Here is a 19,754-nt window from a genome sequence, read left to right on the forward strand (position 1 = left end):
AATAAAGAGTGCCTTGTTTCAGTCTTTACCACTGGCATCTCCGTTGAGGCTGCCTGAAACGAGTTCGGCCTCCGTGGAATTGCTGGATGTGTGTGACCGACTGTCCAAAGCAGCCAAGGACTGTAGCATGCTCAGTAGACTGTTCGAGGTGGGAAACTGTAGGTACTTTTCTGGCACATAACCCACTTGGCCAACTTTATTTCGAGCCTGAGTAAAAGACATGTGACAAAACAGGTTTGCACACACAATTTGGACAGGGCACAACACGAACCAAAACAAACTCCTAAAAAGTCACAAGAAGGGGCGATATGAGCAAAGGAATATACCTTTACCCAGTCTTCCATATCTCCATCTTCAATCACTTCTAACACCTCATGCTCCTCAATGGTCAACTCATCTGGTTGAGAAGCCTGCAATGTAGGATGGTCATGGACAAAATTAAAAAGGTTAGATAAAGAGCAGATGTGAACTGATCATAACAAAAACTGGGGATCAAAATATTGAAATGATTTTGAAAAACGTATTGAACATAAAAATTTAAGTGTTGTAAAACTATCATAATGAGGTGAAGTTTTACTTTAAAAAAACTAAACAAAATAAAGCCACAACAAAAACTGGAGAAACGGAATCCTCAAGAGGCAATCAGGTTCAGTGAACACAGCACTCTGCTGGAAGTAGAGGACTTGGGTTCTAGCTCCAGCTTATGTATCTACTGGTAAGTTATTCAACTTCTTGATGTCTCCATTTCTTCAAAATGACAATCCTGCCATTCTCAGGAGGATGAGGGAGTCAATGGGGGATGAATATGGACAGAATCAATGATTTGGGAAGCACAGGCAAAGGAGAAAGCACTGGATTAGAACTGTACAAGAGGGCTACCATGGAAGTGCGTGCTGTGAAAATGCAAAGAGCTATGTACATGGACTGGATGATAGCTTTAAGCAGCTCCTAGACCTGGTCTGGAATCACTGTAAAACAGTGGCCAAGAGAAGGAAGTTGTAGGAGGAGAAATGATTGAGATTGGTCAAAGTTTGGAATTACTATGCTCCAACTTAACTGTGGAGACTGGGCTGATCCCCTTGGGTGCTTCTGCACAAGTCACTAATTGTGATGGTTTTTTTCTCCCTGACAGCAGGAGTCCACGAGCACAAGCCACCCAAATATTGCCCCTGAGACTGTAGAATCTGAAATCAGACTCTCAGGGCTCTGTAAAGGGACTGGAGTGAGAGACTATGTTGCTTTGTTTCCTAAAGAGACTTGCCTGTCATGTGTAACAGGGAGGGGCCTGGAGGCATCTTCTGGCTCTCCAGTGAACAGTCTTAAAAGCTTTTCCCAAGTCCCAAAATCAGTTAAAACTGTCAGACCATATAGTTTTTCATATCTCTCAAAGTGTAAAATATCTCCAAGTTACACAAGCGAAAATAAGGCAAGAAAATGGGTCACTTTCCTCCCACTTCATGTTCATTTTATCAAACCCAGATTCTGCATATTGCTGTAATAGCTGCTTGAGACAGAAAAATAGTATTGAAAATGGCTGACCAATCACAGAAATACTCCAGGATCAGAATTTTAAGTAGTTACATCTGATCTCAAAATATGAGAAAAAGAAAGCTCATTGATTCTTGATAGCTTTTCCAACAGAATTTCTTTGCTAATCAGAAACATTATGCCTTGAATATACCAGCAAAACACACCTATAAACAAAAATGTTTTTCCTAATTCAATGGTAAAATTTAAGAAGTATCAACATAACCAGATTTCAATGTGTGTGAGACCAAAGCAGGAGGGTGAAGAACAACTTTTAAAATATATTGCTGCCCTTGTAAAAAAAAGTCATAGAGGTCTGTGCAAGTTGTCCATCATTGTTTTATAAGCAGACACTAGCTTGATCATACCATCCCTAGCAGTGACCAATACTTCCACTTGACAAGGTCAAGTTCTTTGCATAGCACTCAAGACCCTAAAGAGTCTGGACCCTGTGATCTCTTGATGCTTTGGCCCCAGCATACTATTCCCTATTCTCTGAATATACCATGTTCTTTCTTGCCTTTATACTTTTACCAGGCTGTTCCTTCCATCCAGCAGGCCCTGCTCCCTCTTTTCCATCTGATGAATGGATTTAGATTACTGTGGATTCAAGTCCAGCTTCAGTCTGTTTCTATGGGCAAGGGACCATTAAGACCTCTCACAGCCTCAGTTTTCTTTTTGATTCCTATTAGAATGTAAGCTCTGTGAGGGCAGAGATTTTTGTCTGTGTTGATCAATGCTACATCCCCGAGGCTAGAAAAGAGCACAGCATGGTATATGGAAGATACTCAAATAATATTTGTTGAATTAATAGGTTGGTTGATAGTATCTTCCTTATAGGGTTATTGAAGGGATTAGAAAGAAAAATACGTATGTATATACTTATGATACCAGGCACAAAGGACTTACTAAATGGTAGCCATTATTATTACTCATGATTTGAGGCCCAGCGCATATGTTTTCCAAGACCACCTACGATGAGTTGGTTGCTTTTTCCTCCTTTTGTTTTTGTAAGACTTTGTGCATCCCTCTAACACTGACTACCTTGGTACTCTAGTTAGTTTTTTATAGTTGTGGGCTTCCTACTAGAATGACTTACTTAAGGCATGGAATGTAATTCTCACTTACACCAACTAAAGACAGCAAGTGGTCAGTAAATGGTTATGAAATAAACCCATGGTCTCACACTACCTCCTGAAGTCCTAATGCCCAGTGACAGAACTTCAGAAGCAGCCAGGTCCTCCATTCCCACCACCATCTCTCTAAATTTCCTATTTTCTTTTAAAATAATATATTTCTCCTGATTATAAAAGTAATACATGTTCATTGTAGAAAAGTTAGAAATACATAACTGAGGTCTTAAGATACATACAGTTTGGTGTCTTACTTTTTTGACATATTTCTTCTTATATAAAAAACTCACTAATGTAATTTTCAATTATCTTTGTAATATTTTATGTTATGGTTACATTATACAAACGGTTAACTGATTTAACTATTTCCTTATTGGATTGCCAACTTTGAACTATTATAAAGTAAGTACTATGATTAAAGACCATTTTGTATCCAGAATGTTTTTCTACATTGTGGGTCACTTTCTTAGGATATATGCTAGTAGGATCAAAGTTATGAGCATTTTTAAGGCTTTTGACTCCAATTCTTAAATTTGGCTTTTTTTTTTTTTCTCACCAGATTAACTCAGGCCTTCTTTGCTGGTTGGACTACAGGAATAACAATTAAGCTTATAGTTAGTCTTATTAGTTAGGCTCAATTCTAATCTGTCTTGTAGGGCACCTATACCATGACCAGGGTTACCTTCTTTAAAAACCCAGTCTGATTTTAGGACATCCAATGGCTTCTCTCAGCAAGGATAAAAGCCAAGCATCAGTCTGGTCTACAAGGCCCTTTACTATCTGGCATGTTTCTTCCAGCTGCTCTATTCCCCACACTACATGCTCACACACCACTGAGTTTAATGTTTCCTGAGTATCCTATTATCTCATTAAACTGTGTGTCTCTGTATCTGCTGTTCTCTTTGCTTAGAAGGCTCTTTTCCTACCCCATCTTACCACTGCATCAAGAAAGGTCTTATTCATAACTTAACTGAAATGCTACTTCATCTGTAAAATTTCTCCTAATCATCATAGGAAGAATTAGCAGTTTTACCTTTATTATAAATGTTTTCAAATATATTCTATTTTTCAATTTAATATTTACTCCCTGCAGACTATCCATTCCTGAGAGGCAGGAGTGGTGTCACGTTCATTCTTGCATCCCCCAAACTTATCACATATTGGGCACTCGATAAATGTTCAATGGTTAACTGATTAAAAAAATTTTACAGTCTGTTTTACCATATGGATATGCCTAGGATATGCCAACAGAGGGGATGTCAGATGAATGTTAGCTGTTTATAATCACTCAGACACTTACAACCCTCTCCATTTAAGGACCTTAAATTTTAATTCTGGAACTTCAAAGTAAATATAATATTGAGAAGGAAGATGGGGAAATACTCCCAACACTAGTTTTATAATATTCTAAAACACCTTTCCAAGAATCTCAGAGGTGACTTCAAATTTTCAAAAGATTATCTAAACAGTTTACACTGGAAAAAAAACAACCCAACCCTTTTAGAAAAGAGGGCGTATTATTAACTTAAATATATAATGAAAGGATGTTAAACTATAAAAAAGTCTGGTAATCACTGATACTGAGTAGTAAATACTGCCAGCCTGTAGCTACCTAGGGATGGTGGTGGTAGAAGTGAGACTGTCCCATGTATGACTGTTTTAGATTCTCTCCAGACCCTTCTTCTGTTGTTGTCCCTTAAGCATTGAGTCTCCAATAGCATGGCAGCCAAAAGAGGATTCATTTGTTCATGTCCTAATTATCTCTTGAGGACCTACTACGTGCTGGGTACTGTCCTGGGTGCTGAAGACACACAGACAAGGCTTCTGCCTTCATGGACCTTTAGTAGCAAGTTAGACAAAGAAATATGAAAACAAATAAGATTAAGTTTGGCTGGTGATAACTGCTATATAGCAAATAAATGACGGCAAGAGGGCAGTGAGATAGAGTAGTGACTGAGGAGTGGGTTATGTATTTAGGAGATCAGGGGAGACCTGAAGCAGCACTATTTGAGCTGAGCCTATATGAAGAGCAGTGGGCAGCCAACCAAGATCCGGGAGAAAACAGTTCTAGGTAGGAGAGCAACAAGTGCAAAGCTGTCAAGTCAGGGAGGAGCATGGTGCTTCTGAAGACTGAAAGGCAGCTAGAGTGGCTAATGTGTAGTGAGTGGGTTGGGCAGCAGTTGGGTGGGTTGGTCTGACATGAAGCTAGGGACACTGGCAGGGGCCAGATCAATCTGGACATTGTAGACCCTAGTGAAGTGTTTGTTCTTCTATATGTGATGGAAAATTTATAAAGGGTTTTAAGCAGGGGAACAAAATAATATCCTTTATATGTTAAAGACAATTCTGGCTGCAGAGTGGAATGTGGACTGTTGGTAGACGAGTATGAAGAAGGGATACCAATTATGAGTTTTTTTTCTTTCACAGTAATTAAAGCAATGGCCTAGACCAAGGTGATGAAACGTCAATGGATTTAGGATATGTTTTGGAGGTGGATTCAATAGGACTGGCTACTGACTGGATAAAGGGAGTGAGCAAAAGAGAGAAGCTGGGTAATTAAAACTCAGTTTACTTTGTACAAGTGAAAAGTTACTGTGAAAGCGGGGCAGGGGTGAGAGAGGATAAGAACTATTATACCAAATCAAGTTTGGAAGTCAGGAATCTATCCAGGTTTCTGCTTAACATGGAAACAAGAGGTGGTTATATTAAGATTAGGAAAGGTAAAGTTTAACAAAACTGCTTAGTAAAACAATTTTCTTTTAATATCAACTTTGAGAATTATTCCAGTGGAGGATCTTGTGCACCAAGAAGGCAATTGATAAGGATAAGAGTTCTATTTACATAAAATTTACTAGATGCCAGGTACTGTGCTAACTGTTTTGCTATAAAAGTGTTATCTCATTTAGTCTTCAATCTAGCCCTACAATATTATCCTTATAATATAGATAAGAAAACTGAGGCTCACAGAGACCAAGGGACCCAGCATTGTCATATACCTTGCAAGTGGCAGAGACAGGATTTTAACTGAGGCAGTCTGATGTCAGAGCCTAGACTCTACCATTATGTTATGTTGCCTCTAATATGAACTGAACACCAATTTTATGTTAAGCACATTAGAAGAGGCCAGGTAGATACAGTTACATGTATCTTAAGAATTGTCACAATTTAATATGAAAAATATGTTAAATAAATACAAACCTTATAGGAATAAACAACTTTGCAGGTGAGTGGATAATTTCTTAAGGTGCCAGAAGGGCTGGAACTGCTGTCATCAAAAACATCCATGTTGTCTTCAAACTCTTCTCCTTCTTCTCTTTCAGTATCTGCATTAAGCTAGGAAAAATCAGAAGCCATTCGCTAGGTTACTTACTTCAACAAAATGGATGAAAGCAGGAAAAACACTTAAAGCCTGATTTTTTTCAAAATTTTAATTTACTTATTCAGCTGGACACAGAAATAAGTATCTGTTCTCATTTGCATTTCTCATGTTACGAAAGGACAGAATTTTTTTCTTTTTAAAACCAAGAGTAAAATGTCTTTCAAATATATAAGAAATATTTATCAGTATCCTTTCACTCTTCACTGTTAAATACTAATAAAGGCCTCTTACCATTTTAAACTGACCATATAAAAAAATACTAAAAAGATTTCTAAATGCTACCAATGACGTGGAAAAACAGGCTTTCATCTATGGCTGGTAGAAATGTAAACTGATATATCCTTAAAAAAAATCCTGCCTACTGAAATTAAAAACTAAATATAACACTTCGTCTAGCAACTTCACTTTTGTGAATCTATTATAAAGAAATAAAAGCACTAGGATCGTTAAAACTACATATTCTGAGATGTTTACTGCAACACTGCTTGTAGTGGCAAAAGCCTGGACATAACCTATATCTCCATCAATAGAGGAATATTTGAATAAACTATGATGTGTTCATATTATAGATAAATGACATCTATTAAAAATGAGTTGGGAAATAGAAAGCCCAGAAATAAATCCTCACATATATAGTTACATGATTTTTGACAAGAGTCCCAAGACTATTCAATGGGGAAAGGACAGTCTTTTCAACAAATGGTACTGGGTAAAGTGGATATCCACACGTAAAAGAGTGAAGTTAGGCTCTTATCTTACAAAAATTAACTCAAATGGATCAAAGACCTAAACGTAAAAGCTAAAACCATAAAACTTTTAGAAGAAAACATGGGGGAAAAGCTTCATGACACCAAATTTGTCAATGATTTCTTGAATACACACCAAAAGGATAGGCAATGAAAGAAAAAAAAGACAAATTGCACCACATCAAAATAAAAACTTTTGTGCATCAAAGGACAACAGAGTAAGAAGGCAACCCAATTTATCATGTCTGATAAGGGATTAATATCCAGAATATATAAAGACTGCCTAAATCTCAAGAACAAAAAACAATCCAATTCAAAAATGGAGAAAGGACTCGAAAGACATTTCTTCAAAGAAGATACACAAATGGCCAATAAGCACATGAAAAGATGCTCAACATCACTAATCATTAGGGCAACACAAATCAAAACCATAATGAGATACCATTTCACACGCATCAGAATGGTTATTATAAAAAAAAAAAACCAGGAAGCAAGTATTGGCAAGGATGTGGAGAAACTGGAACACTTGTTGCACTGCTGGCAGAAATGTAAAATGGTGCAGTCACTTTGGAAAACGGTATGGTGGTTCCTCAAAAAGTTTAACATAGAATTACCATATAATCCGGCAATTTCACTTCTTTTCTTTCCATTTCTATTCTATTCTTTCAATTCTTCTTCCTAAAAGGTTCTGAAAGCAGGGACCTGAACAGACATTTGTACACCAATGTTCACAGCAGCATTATTCACAATAGCTGTAAGGTGGAAGCAACCTAAGCATCCATTGAAACAAGTGGATGAGCAAAATGTGGTATATACATAAAACAGAACATTATTCAGCCTTGGGGGAGGGTATAGCTCAGTGGAAGAGTTCATGCTAGCATGCATGAGGTCCTGGGTTCAACCCCCTAAGTACCTCTGCTTAAATAAATAAATAAACAAATAAATCCATCTAATCCCCACCCCAACCCAAACAGAATATTATTTAGCCTTGAAAAGGAAGCACATATTGGCACATGATACAGTATGGATAAACCTTGAGGACATTCATGTTAAGTGAAATAAGCCAATCACAAAAAGATAAATACTGTATGATTTTACTTATATGAGGTACCTAGAGTCAAATTTACAGTCAGAAAGTAGAATGTTGGTTGCCAGGGATTTGGGGGGTTGGGAGAATGGGGAGTTTTTATTTGACTGGTACAGAGTTTTACTTCTGCAAGATGAAAAGAGCTCTGGAGATAGATGATGGTTATGGTTGCACAACAATGTGAATGTACTGAATGCCACTGAACTATATATTTAAAAATGGTTTAAATGGTAAATTTTATGTTACGTATATTTTGCCACAAAAAAGGGGCACAATTCTTTTTGAAAGGGAGCACAAAGGAAATAATTTAACTCAGTTTCAATGTATATTATCCACTATAGCTAAAACATACATATTAATTAAAATGATATTAAGTGTAAAAGTGTATTTACCTAGAGTACTGTCCATGATATTAAAACACAAATAATATCTATATGAGCATAAACATCTGACAGAGGGAGGCAGAGTAAGAAGAATAAAGACTGGAGAACACAGGCAATCAACTTGTTTTTTATATACCTTTGTACTATCTGAACTATTAGTATAAGCATGTTTTATGTTTTAAACTAAAAACCAATAAAGAAGAAACAAAACAGACTCAAAGGTTTCTTTGTTTCTAGCTACATATAAATACTTAGTTGGCTACTTTTCCCCATGTTAAAATGGACAAAGGCACTAATGTTTACAAATTAAGGATATGAGGAATGGACAGTCAGAATTGGGCCTCACAGTAGAACAATTAATTAAAATATCAAATACCTACTACATGCTGAACACCACACTAGGATCTTAGATATGAAATGAAGGACAATGTCTGCTTTGCAGGAGCTCACAATCTAGAGTGGAAAATGAGCACAATCAAATGCTAAGGGCACAGAGGGCTCTGTGAATATGGAAAGTGTAAATCGAGAAGAAGTTCATAGAAGAGTTCCCGGGATTCAATGAGTCAAAAAGTATAGGATGCCTATGTTGTTAAATTCTACTTTTTAATGAGCTAAAGTGATTTCTCTTGAGTAATTATCACTAACGTTTTAAAATTGACTCTTTAACTGCTATTTCCCTAATAAAATTCTATAGAATTGGGGGTAGGAGAGGTTTCCAGGAGAATAAATAGTACGTACTTCCTATCACATTTATTGCCTCCATTTCAAAGCCCCTTTAATATTCTCATTTATAACTATAATTGAAAATTCTCCCCAGCTGAGTGAGGTAATCACGTGCCTCATCTTATAAATAATTCATGTCTGGTCAGGCAGATCGATGACAAAACAGAGTCAAATCTTGACCTTTCAAATCATCTCAGGCTTATGATTCTACTGTTTTCCAGCAGGGCATTGTGTCATATAAAAGATGAGGATCACACAGGAAATTGCCATAAAACTTACTTTAAACGTATTTTTATATACTTGGAAGACATTGCTTTTATATTCTAGTAAAGATTATAGACATTAAAAAAACTATAGGCATTATGAGAAACAAAACAAAACACCCATACATCTATAAAAACTAAAATTAAAGCTAATGTGGGTAGAACAAGTTCCAAAAATACAGTATAAGGAATGTTAATATGTACTGTGTTTTGGCACTGGGAATCAATCCAAAACATTTTATATTGGCAATGCTGTTTGATACTAAACATCCCTTTCTTTCTCCTTTATTTTTAGTTCATTTTTTGATTATCACAGAAGGGAATGAAAGATTGCAGTGACAGCAATAAGGGTCACTGTCACATGCTCTTGCATTGCTCATGCACAGCTTTGCAAAGCATGTCATTTCAGAACAATTTCTTCTTTTTTCCTCTTCCACCCTCGTAACTTAACTGTTGCAATGTTTTCTTGACCCAGCATTTCTAAAATCACATTCTTCCTGTTTCTTAACAACTGCTCACTTATCCCTTTTCCTTCCTGTCACCTGATAGAACTTTAGTTAAAACTACTCTTTCTAGCTGTACTAACATTTTTCCTTTCTTAGATGTAAACTGCTTACTCTTATTGCAAGGACAGATAAGCAGAACCTTCCTGAGTTGGTTTTAGTAGCCGTCCCCTTGTACTCAGCAAAATTACCTCTGAAGGGCTTCATCAGCTTTATGGTCCTTGGATCCAACAGACTTGGGTCTGAATGCTGACGATGACATTTACTTGCTATATGGCTTTGGGAAAATTATTTAACTTCCCAATTTCAATTACCTCTTTACCTCTTACTTCTTAACAAAGTCATGATAAGGATTAAGTGAGGTAACATATTTAAACCCCTAATACATGCTTGGTACATAGGAGGTACTTAATATATTCTTGTTTTTATGAGGAAAGGAGAATCTAGATTAAAAAACCTGGTGAAATCCAACAAAGAGGAAGGCAGCTCCCTATAACTGGGTAGCAGAAACTCTGAATTCCATCTAGACAGAGAAGCGATCACAGTGTATATCATTCCAAATACAACACAAGTATATTATAAAAGATGATGCTGAAAATATCAGCAAAGTGGATTTCTGTTTCCAGGCAAGATGGAATATCAGTGATTAGATTTACATTTCTTCCATAAACAACTAAAAACATTGTTCAACATATATGAAAGAACAAGTTTTCCAGACAGTGGACATCATGTGAAAAAAGGTCAGAGATCCCTGGAGGATGGGAAACAATTTCCCCAACTCACTGTCTGAAGAAAGTTTCCAGGCTGAGATACAGCAGGAGTGGACCCAGGCAGAAGATAATGGTCTCCGTGAATTGAGGATACAGAACTGGAAATACAGGAAGGCCAGAGTGGCTAGAGTACGCAGGGAAGAGTAATGCAGGAGAGAGAAATGCATAGAGAGAACTCTGGAAATCTGCAGAGGGTCCCCAGCAAGTCTTCAGTTAAGTACTAACCCGCACGTGTACATCAAGAACTATCTGAAGCCAGTGATAGAACCACCCAAAGGATTAGCAGGAAAAATCCTCAGTGCTCACATCAGTCTGGAAATATTTCCTGTTTCTTCTTAACAGAGTGGAAAACCTCATAAGGCATAAGGTACCAGGTAGAGAACTCAGAAAATCAATAGACTTAAATAACACTATAAACCAACTTGACTTAACTGACATTTACAGAACATAACACCTAGCAACAGCAGATTATACATTCTTTTCAAGTACACATGGAACATTTACCAAGATATACTATATACTGTGCCACAAAACAAGTGTCAATAAATTTAAAGTGTATTTACTTTTAAAGTATGTCAATAAATTCAAGTATGTTGTCTGACCATAATGGAAATAAATTAGAAATCAATAATAAAAAGATATCTGTAAAACCCTCCAATATTTGGAAACTCAACAACACTTCAAAACAACCCATGAATCAAAGAAGAATTTAAATGGCCAATTAGAAAATATTTAAAACTGAATGAAAATAATAACACAATGTATCTGAATTTGTGTGGTGGAGCTTAAGCAACACGTAGAAGGAAATGTTTAGCACCAAATGCCTATATTGGAAAAGAAGGAAAGTCTCACATCAATGACCTTGGCTTCCACGTTAAAAAAATCAGGAAAGAGCAAATTAAATGCAAACTAATCAGAATAAAGGAAATAATAAAAACTACAGCGGAAATCAATAAAATAGAAAACAAAACAAAAAACAGGGAAAAAGTCAGTGAAATAAAAAGCTGGTTTTTTTTGTGAAGATACCTCAAATTGATAAACCTCTAGCAGAATGATCAGGGGAAAAAAGAGACACAAATAACCAATATCAGGAATAAGAAATGTGATGCCATTATAGATTCTCCAGACAACCAAAGAATAATAAAAATATTATGAACAACTTTATGCTAATAAATTTGGCAACTCAGATGGAATCGACAAATTTCTTGAAAGACACAAATGATCAAAGCCCACTCAAGAAGACTAACTTGAATAACTCTATATCTATTAAAGAAATTGAGTTTGTTGTATTTAAAACTCCCACCAAAAAAAAAAAAAAAAACAAACCCTCCAGGCCGAGGTAACTGTTCTGGTGAAGTCTACCAAAAATTTAAAGAAGGAAAATATTCTACATAAGCTTTCAGAAAATTGAAGAGGAGGGGATATTTTTTCAAATTATTTTATGAGACATCATTATATCAAAACCAGAAAAACATTATAAGAAAACTATAAAGTATCTGCCATATATAGAGATATAAAAATGCTTATCAAAATTTAAACAAGTCAATTCCAATCAACATATAAAAAGGATAATATATCATGATCCAGTGGAATTCATCAAGAATGTGAAATTGGTTTACTATCTGAAAAATCATCAATGCACTTCACCGTATTAACAAACTAAAAAAGAAAAAAAAAATCATTCGACAAGATCCAACATCCACTTCTATCAGCAAACTTAAATAAAAATAGAGAAAACTTCCTTGACATGGTAAAGGGCATCTGCAAAAATCCTACTGTGAACATCACACTTAATGGTGAAAGATCAAATGCTTTCCCTAAGTTCGGGAACAAGCCAAGAGCATCTGTTGGTTCTCACCACTTCTATTCCAGCATTGTACTAGATTGCAGTTGTTAAGTAAGGAGAAAAAAAGGGGATCATGGAAGGAAAAAGAAGGCACCTGAACTGGAAAGGAAGAAGTAAAACTGTCTTTATATATAGGTGACATGATTATTTGTATAGAAAATCTCCATAAAAGCTACAAAAACTAATAAACGAGTTAGCAATGTTGTAGGATAGAAAATCAATATACAAAGATCAACTATTTCTATATGTTAGCAATGAACAATTGGAAATTGAAATAAAAAAAATCACTACAATAGCATAAAAAACTATGAACTAGACATAAGTCTGACAAAAGATGTGCAAGACCTATGCACTGAAAACTACAAAATACTGCTGAGAGAAATAAAAGACAATTGGAAGACTCAATATTGTTAAGATGTCAAATGTCTTCAAACTGGTCCACAGATTCACTGCAATCCTACTGAAAAAATCCTGGTAGGTTTTCTGGTAGAAAACTGATTTTAAAATTCATATGGAAATGCAAAGGAAAGAGAATATCCAAAACAACTTTGAAAAAGAAGAAAACTGGAAGATTTACGCTAATTGACTTCAGGACTTTAAAGTTACAATAATTCATACAGAGTAGCACAGTCATCAAGCTAGACAAATAGATCAGTGGAACAGAACAGGAAGTCCAAAAATAGAGCCACACATATATGGTTAGTTAATTTTTGACAAAGATGTGAAGGCAATTCAGCGGAGAATGGACAGTCTTCTCAACAACAACAAAAAAGAACTTTTACTCACTCTTCTTACTTAACTCACACTGAATCAGATTTAAATGTAAAACCTAAAACTATAAAACTTCCAGAAGAAAACACAGGAGAAAATCTTTATGACTTTGGCTTAGGCAAAGATTTATTAGCTATCATACCAAAGTGTGATCCATAAAAGAAAAAAAATTAGTTGGATTTCATCAAAATTAAAAATTTCTGCTCTTTAAAAGACACTGTTAAGAAGACCCAAAAAAAAAAAAAAAAAAAAAAAAAGCTATAGACTGGGAGAAAATTACATTAAGTCATATATCTGATAAAGGATTTGTATCCAGAATATAACAAAACTCTCAAAACTCAATAAAAAGAAAACAAACAACCTAATAAAATTTAGTTGAAAGATCTGCACAGACACTTCACTGAAGAATATACACAGAGGCAAATAAGCATATGAAAAGATGCTCAACATTATTAGTGAAATGCAAATTAGAACTACAATGATACACTACTATCTAATGCATACCTATTAGAATATCTAAAATTGAAAAGATCGATCAGGTTACCAGGAGGGGAAGGGGGTGGGAAGGAATAAGTTGGGAGTTAGAGATTTGCAGATACTAACTAGTTTACATGAAATAGATAAAAAACAAGTTTCTTTTGTATAGCACAGGTAACTATATTCAATATCTTGCAGTAATCTATAATGAAAAAGAATACGAAAATGAATATATGTATGACTGAAACATGTTGTACACCAGAGTTGACACAACATTGTAAATGGACTACACTACCAAAAAAAAAAAAGAAAGATCGACCAAACTAAGTGTTGGCACTGTTGTGGAACAACTGGAACACTAGTACTCTATTGATGGGAATGTAAAATGGTACAACCACCTGCTTTGGAAAACAGCCTGAGAGTTTCCTACAATGTTAAACATATAGCCACCAGATGACCCAGCCAAAACATACATTCATAGCAGTTTTACTTGTAATAGCCCCAAACAATTCAAATGCCCATTGTCAGGTGAATGGATAAACAAATTGTGGTATGTTCATACAACAGAATACTACTCAGCAATTAAACTAAGTACTGAGACATGCAACAACATGGATGATTCTCAAAATAATCATGCTAAGTGAAAGAAGCCAGACAAAGCCAAGTGTACACTTTTAAATACATGCAGTCTATTGTATGTCAATTATATTTCAGCAAAACAGTCAAAAAATATCAGTAGAGCTTGGGATTTTTTTTTTTTTTTGATAGAACACTTTGATTTTCCATCAAAAGAAAACCCATGCACAGAAAATTCATGGATCCAGAATCCATTCCTTTCATTGAAAGGTTATTTAAATTTAACTATAATTTTACAGGATAATTATTGAGACTAGCAACTGAAGAAGAGCTGAAGATGAATTTTTTTTTTAAACTTCAGCATCTACCTTGTAAAGCTTGGAAACTTTAATGACAACTGGTCACACAGTATTTCAAGATGCTGTAAGACCATTAATTACATTAAAAACAGGACAGTCAATGATGATTCAACAGAGCTTAAAGGGGAAAAAAATGAATAGCAATGGAAATGAATCATGATAAAGGTTAAAGGAATAAAAGGGGCATCCACAGAGTAAGAAAGTATGCTAAAGAGCAGGCCTTTAGAGGCACATATATCTGAATTCTAACTCCAGCTCTCTCCACTTACTAGCTATGTGCTGTCAGGAGAGATAGTTAATTCTTCCAAGTCTATCTTCTTGTCTGTAATACATTCAGGACTGTTGTGATCATTAACTGAAATAATGTATGAATGTGCCTGACAGTACCTGGTACAGAATAGATGCTTTACCAATGTGAATTCCCTCCTTTTGGTAGTATTTTAAGCTTTGTGGATGGTAGAACTGGAGTAAACTGCTTATCTTCAGGTTCAGATGAATATTTCTGAACATGTACTATGTATAAGGATCTGTGTCAGGCATTTGTTATGGCTGTGCAGGAAGTAAAAGAACATGATACAGCTAGAGACACTTCTCTGAGAAGTGAAATTCTCTACATCTTTTCAATGCCCATCTTTGGTCTTGGCTGTCAGTGAGACTAGTTCTCTCAATCTGTAGACACCAACTCAACAGACATTATATGCAGCTAGGTAATTCCCAGCACCCAGCAAAGGGTCTCATGAGCAGTGCAGGCTCAATACATGCTTACTGAATTGAATTAAACTGATCCTACTAGGAATTGGAAATGTCAGTTTCATTAAAAACTATTGGCATTTTGAATATACAGGATCTTGTGGTGGCTCATAGTGAAAGAGAATGTGACAATGAATGTATGTATGTTCATGTATAACTGAAAAATTGTGCTCTACACTGGAATTTGACACATTGTAAAATGACCATAACTCAATAAAAAAATGTTAAAAAAAAAACTATTGGCATTTTGAGTATGGAGTTTAGTCCATTAAAAAGACCACTGCACATTTGGAAATACTGTAAATATAAAAGTGACTGAAAATTTCTGCAGTTACATTCCATTATCTTCTACACTTTACATTTATTTCATTACAAAAACCCACTGTTTCTTTTTCTTTGGGATTTAGCTCAAGTCAACAAACAGATTTTCGTATTTCAAATACAAAACCCACTGGATGCAAGGAGTGTAAGGCATTACTGAGGCAGATGGGAACCAAATTACCATCCTAAAGAAATCTTTAATATTGCCTTTCAAACACATATTCAGCATGGTCTTTATAATGAGTGGAGTTAGAATTTACTTCTAACTTTGCAAAATGCGCATATTCTTAGGGAGGCTTTACAACAGAGTATATGTCATGGTGCCTTTGTATAGCAGTTTGGGGAAGTGGCCAAAGACAAGAAAGTCATGTAAACACTGTCAGCTATAGCTTGAGAATCTAGGGGGAAAAAAGAACAAAAATGAACTAATCTCAATCAAAGAATCTCTGACCCAGTAATTCTACTTCTAAGAATCTATATTACAGAAAAAAACCACAAGTATGAAAAAAAGAAATATGTATACAAATGTTTTTAAGATTATTATTTAGAATATCTGGAGGCAATTTAAATATTAAACCTAAAGAGAACAGTTAAGCGAACACATTCCTGATGGAATACCATACAGACATGAACAAGATGATTATGAAGATCATCCCACAATATGGAATGCTAGATAAAAAAACATACAAAATTACCTTTATTATGATGAATATGTTTTAAAAAGGAATAGTAGAAAAAGGAAGGAATTACATCAAATTGCTAACAGTGGTGTTATAAGGATGGAGCTTTTGGTCATTTTTTTCTTAACCATACTTTCTAATTTTTTTGTTATCTAGTTACATAAATTTTCTATTTTAAAATTAATGTAATTTAAAAATTAGGTTGTAAACTAGGTATGGGTTTTTGAGTAAGAGGAGGCAAGAAAATAAGAGAAGGGAGGGATGACAGACAGAAGGCGTGACTGGGTCACTGGCAGCAATCCAATCATAGGAAGTTGTATGTAGGCTCTGGTTAACCATCAATTGAAAAATTATATCAGAATCCTCTCCTTTTGAAAAAATGTTGCTATATTCTGTGATTTTTTTTCTTCTCAGTCCTATATTCTGTACTCCAGCATAATACAGAAGGCAAAGAGTTAACACTCAAGTAAATTTAGTTCCTTCCTTATTCTATAAGGCTAATAGATGGTACATTTTAAGAACATTTATCTTCTATCAGGCACTTTATTTACACTGATAATGTCCAACAGTAGTATTAACCATATTTTCCAGATGGAAAGGAATTTTAAACCTGATGACTAATGCTTTTGTTGGCATCTATGATGGAAGAAATAATTTGGCCCCCAGAACGTGTATTTCTGCTCTGTGCTCCTAGCCAGTTGTCAGTGTGAAGAGATACAACTCCCTCTGTATTATTTCAGGCTGTTATTTAAAATCAGGCTAAATAAATATTGGGACTTCATTAAGCTATTTTGTGCCTATATCTTTCTTTTATTTATATTGTTAATAGAACTTCCACAAAATATATTCCTCAGCTGAAAGTTGGAAGACACAGGCTCCGTAAGAGTGACTAAAGGGAAGAAAAAAGTGGAATGGGATTGCAAAATGCTCCTTTCACAGATATGTCTCTAGGTGATCTGATGTTCTGTGACAGTTGTTAAAAATACCCAGTTTATTCAACACCACCAGACTGTACTACTCACTGCCAGACACCATACTAGGGACATCATCATTTTCTTCCTTCACACCCTGAAGCTCTTGTTTTTTTCCTGTTAAAATTCCTCAAGAATTGTCTCAAATGACATTTCCTTCATGGGGCAAACTTCTTTCCTATTTTTTTAGCTGGTACAGCATACCTTGGAAATATTGGTGTGGGTTTGGTTCCACACCATTGTGATGAAGAGATTATTCCAATAAAGTGAGTCACATGAATTTTTTGGTTTCCCAGTGCACATAAAGTTGTATTTACTGTCGTTATTAAGCATACAATAGTATTATGCCTAAAAAAATAATGCACATACCCTAATTAAGAAACACTTTATTGCCAAAAAACACTAACCATCATCAGAGTCTTCTGAGAGTCATAATCTTTGTTAGTAAAAGGGTCTTTTGCCTGGAATGTTGATGGCTGCTGACCGGTCAGGGTGGTGCTTGCTGAAGGTTGGGTAGTTGTGGCAATTTCTTAAAATAAGACAATGAAGTTTGCTGCACTGATTGACTCTTCCTCTCACAAATAATTTCTCTGTAGTATGCAGTGCTATTTGATAGCATTTTACCCACGTGGAACTTCTTTCAGAACTGGAGTAGTCTTCTCAAACCCTACCACTGCTTTATCAACTAACTCTAAATCTTCTGCTGTCATATCAATAATCCTCACAGCACCTTCACAAGAAGCAGATTCCACCTCAAGAAACTACTTTCTTTGCTCATCCAGAAGAAGCAACTCTTAATCCGTTGAAATTTTATGATGAGATTGCAGCAATTCAGTCACATCTTTAGGCTCCACTTCTAATGTTAGTTCTCTAGCTATTTCCACCACATCTGCAGTTACTTCCTCCACTAAAGTCTTGAATTCCTCAAAGTCATGTGTGAGGGTTGGAATCAACTTCTTCCAAACTCCTGTTCATGTTGATATTTTGACTTCTTCTCATGAATTACGAATGTCCTAAATGGCATCTAGAATGGTGAATCCTTTCCAGAAGGTTTTCAATTGACTTTGCCCAGATCCATCAGAGAAATCACTATTTACGGCAGCTACAGACTTATGAAATGCATTACTTAAATTGTAAGACTCGAACATCAAAATTACTCCTTGATCCATGAACTACAGAATGGATGCATGAAAACAACATGAATCTTGTACATTTCCATCAAAGCTCTTAAGTGACCAGGTGCACTGTCAATGAGTATATATTTTGAAAGAAAATCTTTTTTCTCTGAACAGTGGGCTTAAAATATTCAGAAAACCATGTTGTAAACAGATGTACTCTCATCCAGGCTTTGTTGTTCCATTTATAGAGCACAGGCAGAGTAGATTTAGCATAACTATTAAGGGCCTTAGGATTTTTGGAAAGGTAAATGAACACTGGCTTCAACTTAAAGTCACCAACTTCATTAGCCCGTAACAAGAGAGTCAGCCTGTCCTTTGAAGCTTTGAAGCCAGGTGTTGACTTCTCCTTTCTAGCTGTGAAAGTCCTAGAGGCATGCTTCCCAAGGCTGGTGTATCTACACTGAAAACCTATTGTTTAGTGTAGCTGCCATCATCAATGATCTCAGCTAGATCTTCTGGATAACTGGCTGCAGCTTCTACATCAGCACTTGCTGCTACACCTTGTACTTTTATGTTATGGAGACAGTTTTTTTTTCCTTAAACCTCATGAACCAACCTCTGCTAGCTTCAAATTTTTCTTCAGCTTCCTCACCTCTCTCAGCCTTCAGAGAACTGAAGAGAGTTAGGGCCTTGCTTTGGCTCAAGTGAATGTTGTGGTTAGTCTGATTTTCTACCCAGAACACTAAAACTTCCTCCCTATCAGTCATAAGGCTGTTTTGCTTATCATTCATGTATTCACTGGAGCAGCACTTTCACTTTCCTTCAAGAACCTTTCCTTTGCATTCACAACATGGCTAATTGGCTCAAGAGGCCTAGCTTTCAGCCTATCTCAGCTTTTGACATGCTTTCCTCCCTAAGCTTAATCATTTCTAGCTTTTGATTTAAACTGAGAGATGTGCAATTCTTCCTTTCACTTGAACACTTTGTAGGTTATTAATTGGCCTCATTTCAATATTGCTGCATCTCAGGGAACAGGGAGGCCAGAGGAGAGGGAGAGAGAGGGGGAATGGCTGGTTGGTGGAGCAGTCAGAACACACACAATATTTATCAATTAAGTTTGTTGTCTTTTAATGAGTGCACTTCATGGCACCCCAAAACATTACAACGGTAATACCACAGATTACTAAAACAAATATAATAATAATGAAAAAGTTTAAAATACTGTGAGAATCACCAAAATGTGACAGAGACACAAAGTGAGCAAATGCTGTTAGAAAAATAGTGTACAATAGACTTGTTCAATGCAGGGTTGCCACAAACATTCAATTTGTGAAAAATGTAATTATCTGTGAAGCTCAGTAAAGTGAAGTG

General features: G+C 35.7%; 1 protein-coding gene across 2 annotated transcripts in view; it reads right to left on the reverse strand.

The window, feature by feature from the left end:
• Positions 1–19,754, reverse strand: part of FCHSD2 (FCH and double SH3 domains 2) — a 194,330-nt gene that overhangs the window by 5,940 nt on the left and 168,636 nt on the right. For both annotated transcript variants that reach the window (XM_006181609.3, XM_032489304.1), the window contains exons 14-16: positions 5,859–5,993; positions 327–410; positions 30–207 (exon numbers count right to left, since the gene is read on the reverse strand). In XM_006181609.3, the coding sequence (XP_006181671.1) occupies positions 30–207; positions 327–410; positions 5,859–5,993 (397 nt within the window). The remainder of the gene's footprint in view (positions 1–29; positions 208–326; positions 411–5,858; positions 5,994–19,754) is intronic.

This window comes from Camelus ferus, chromosome 10 (genome assembly GCF_009834535.1).
Source record: "Camelus ferus isolate YT-003-E chromosome 10, BCGSAC_Cfer_1.0, whole genome shotgun sequence".
Taxonomy (NCBI): Eukaryota; Metazoa; Chordata; class Mammalia; order Artiodactyla; family Camelidae; genus Camelus; species Camelus ferus.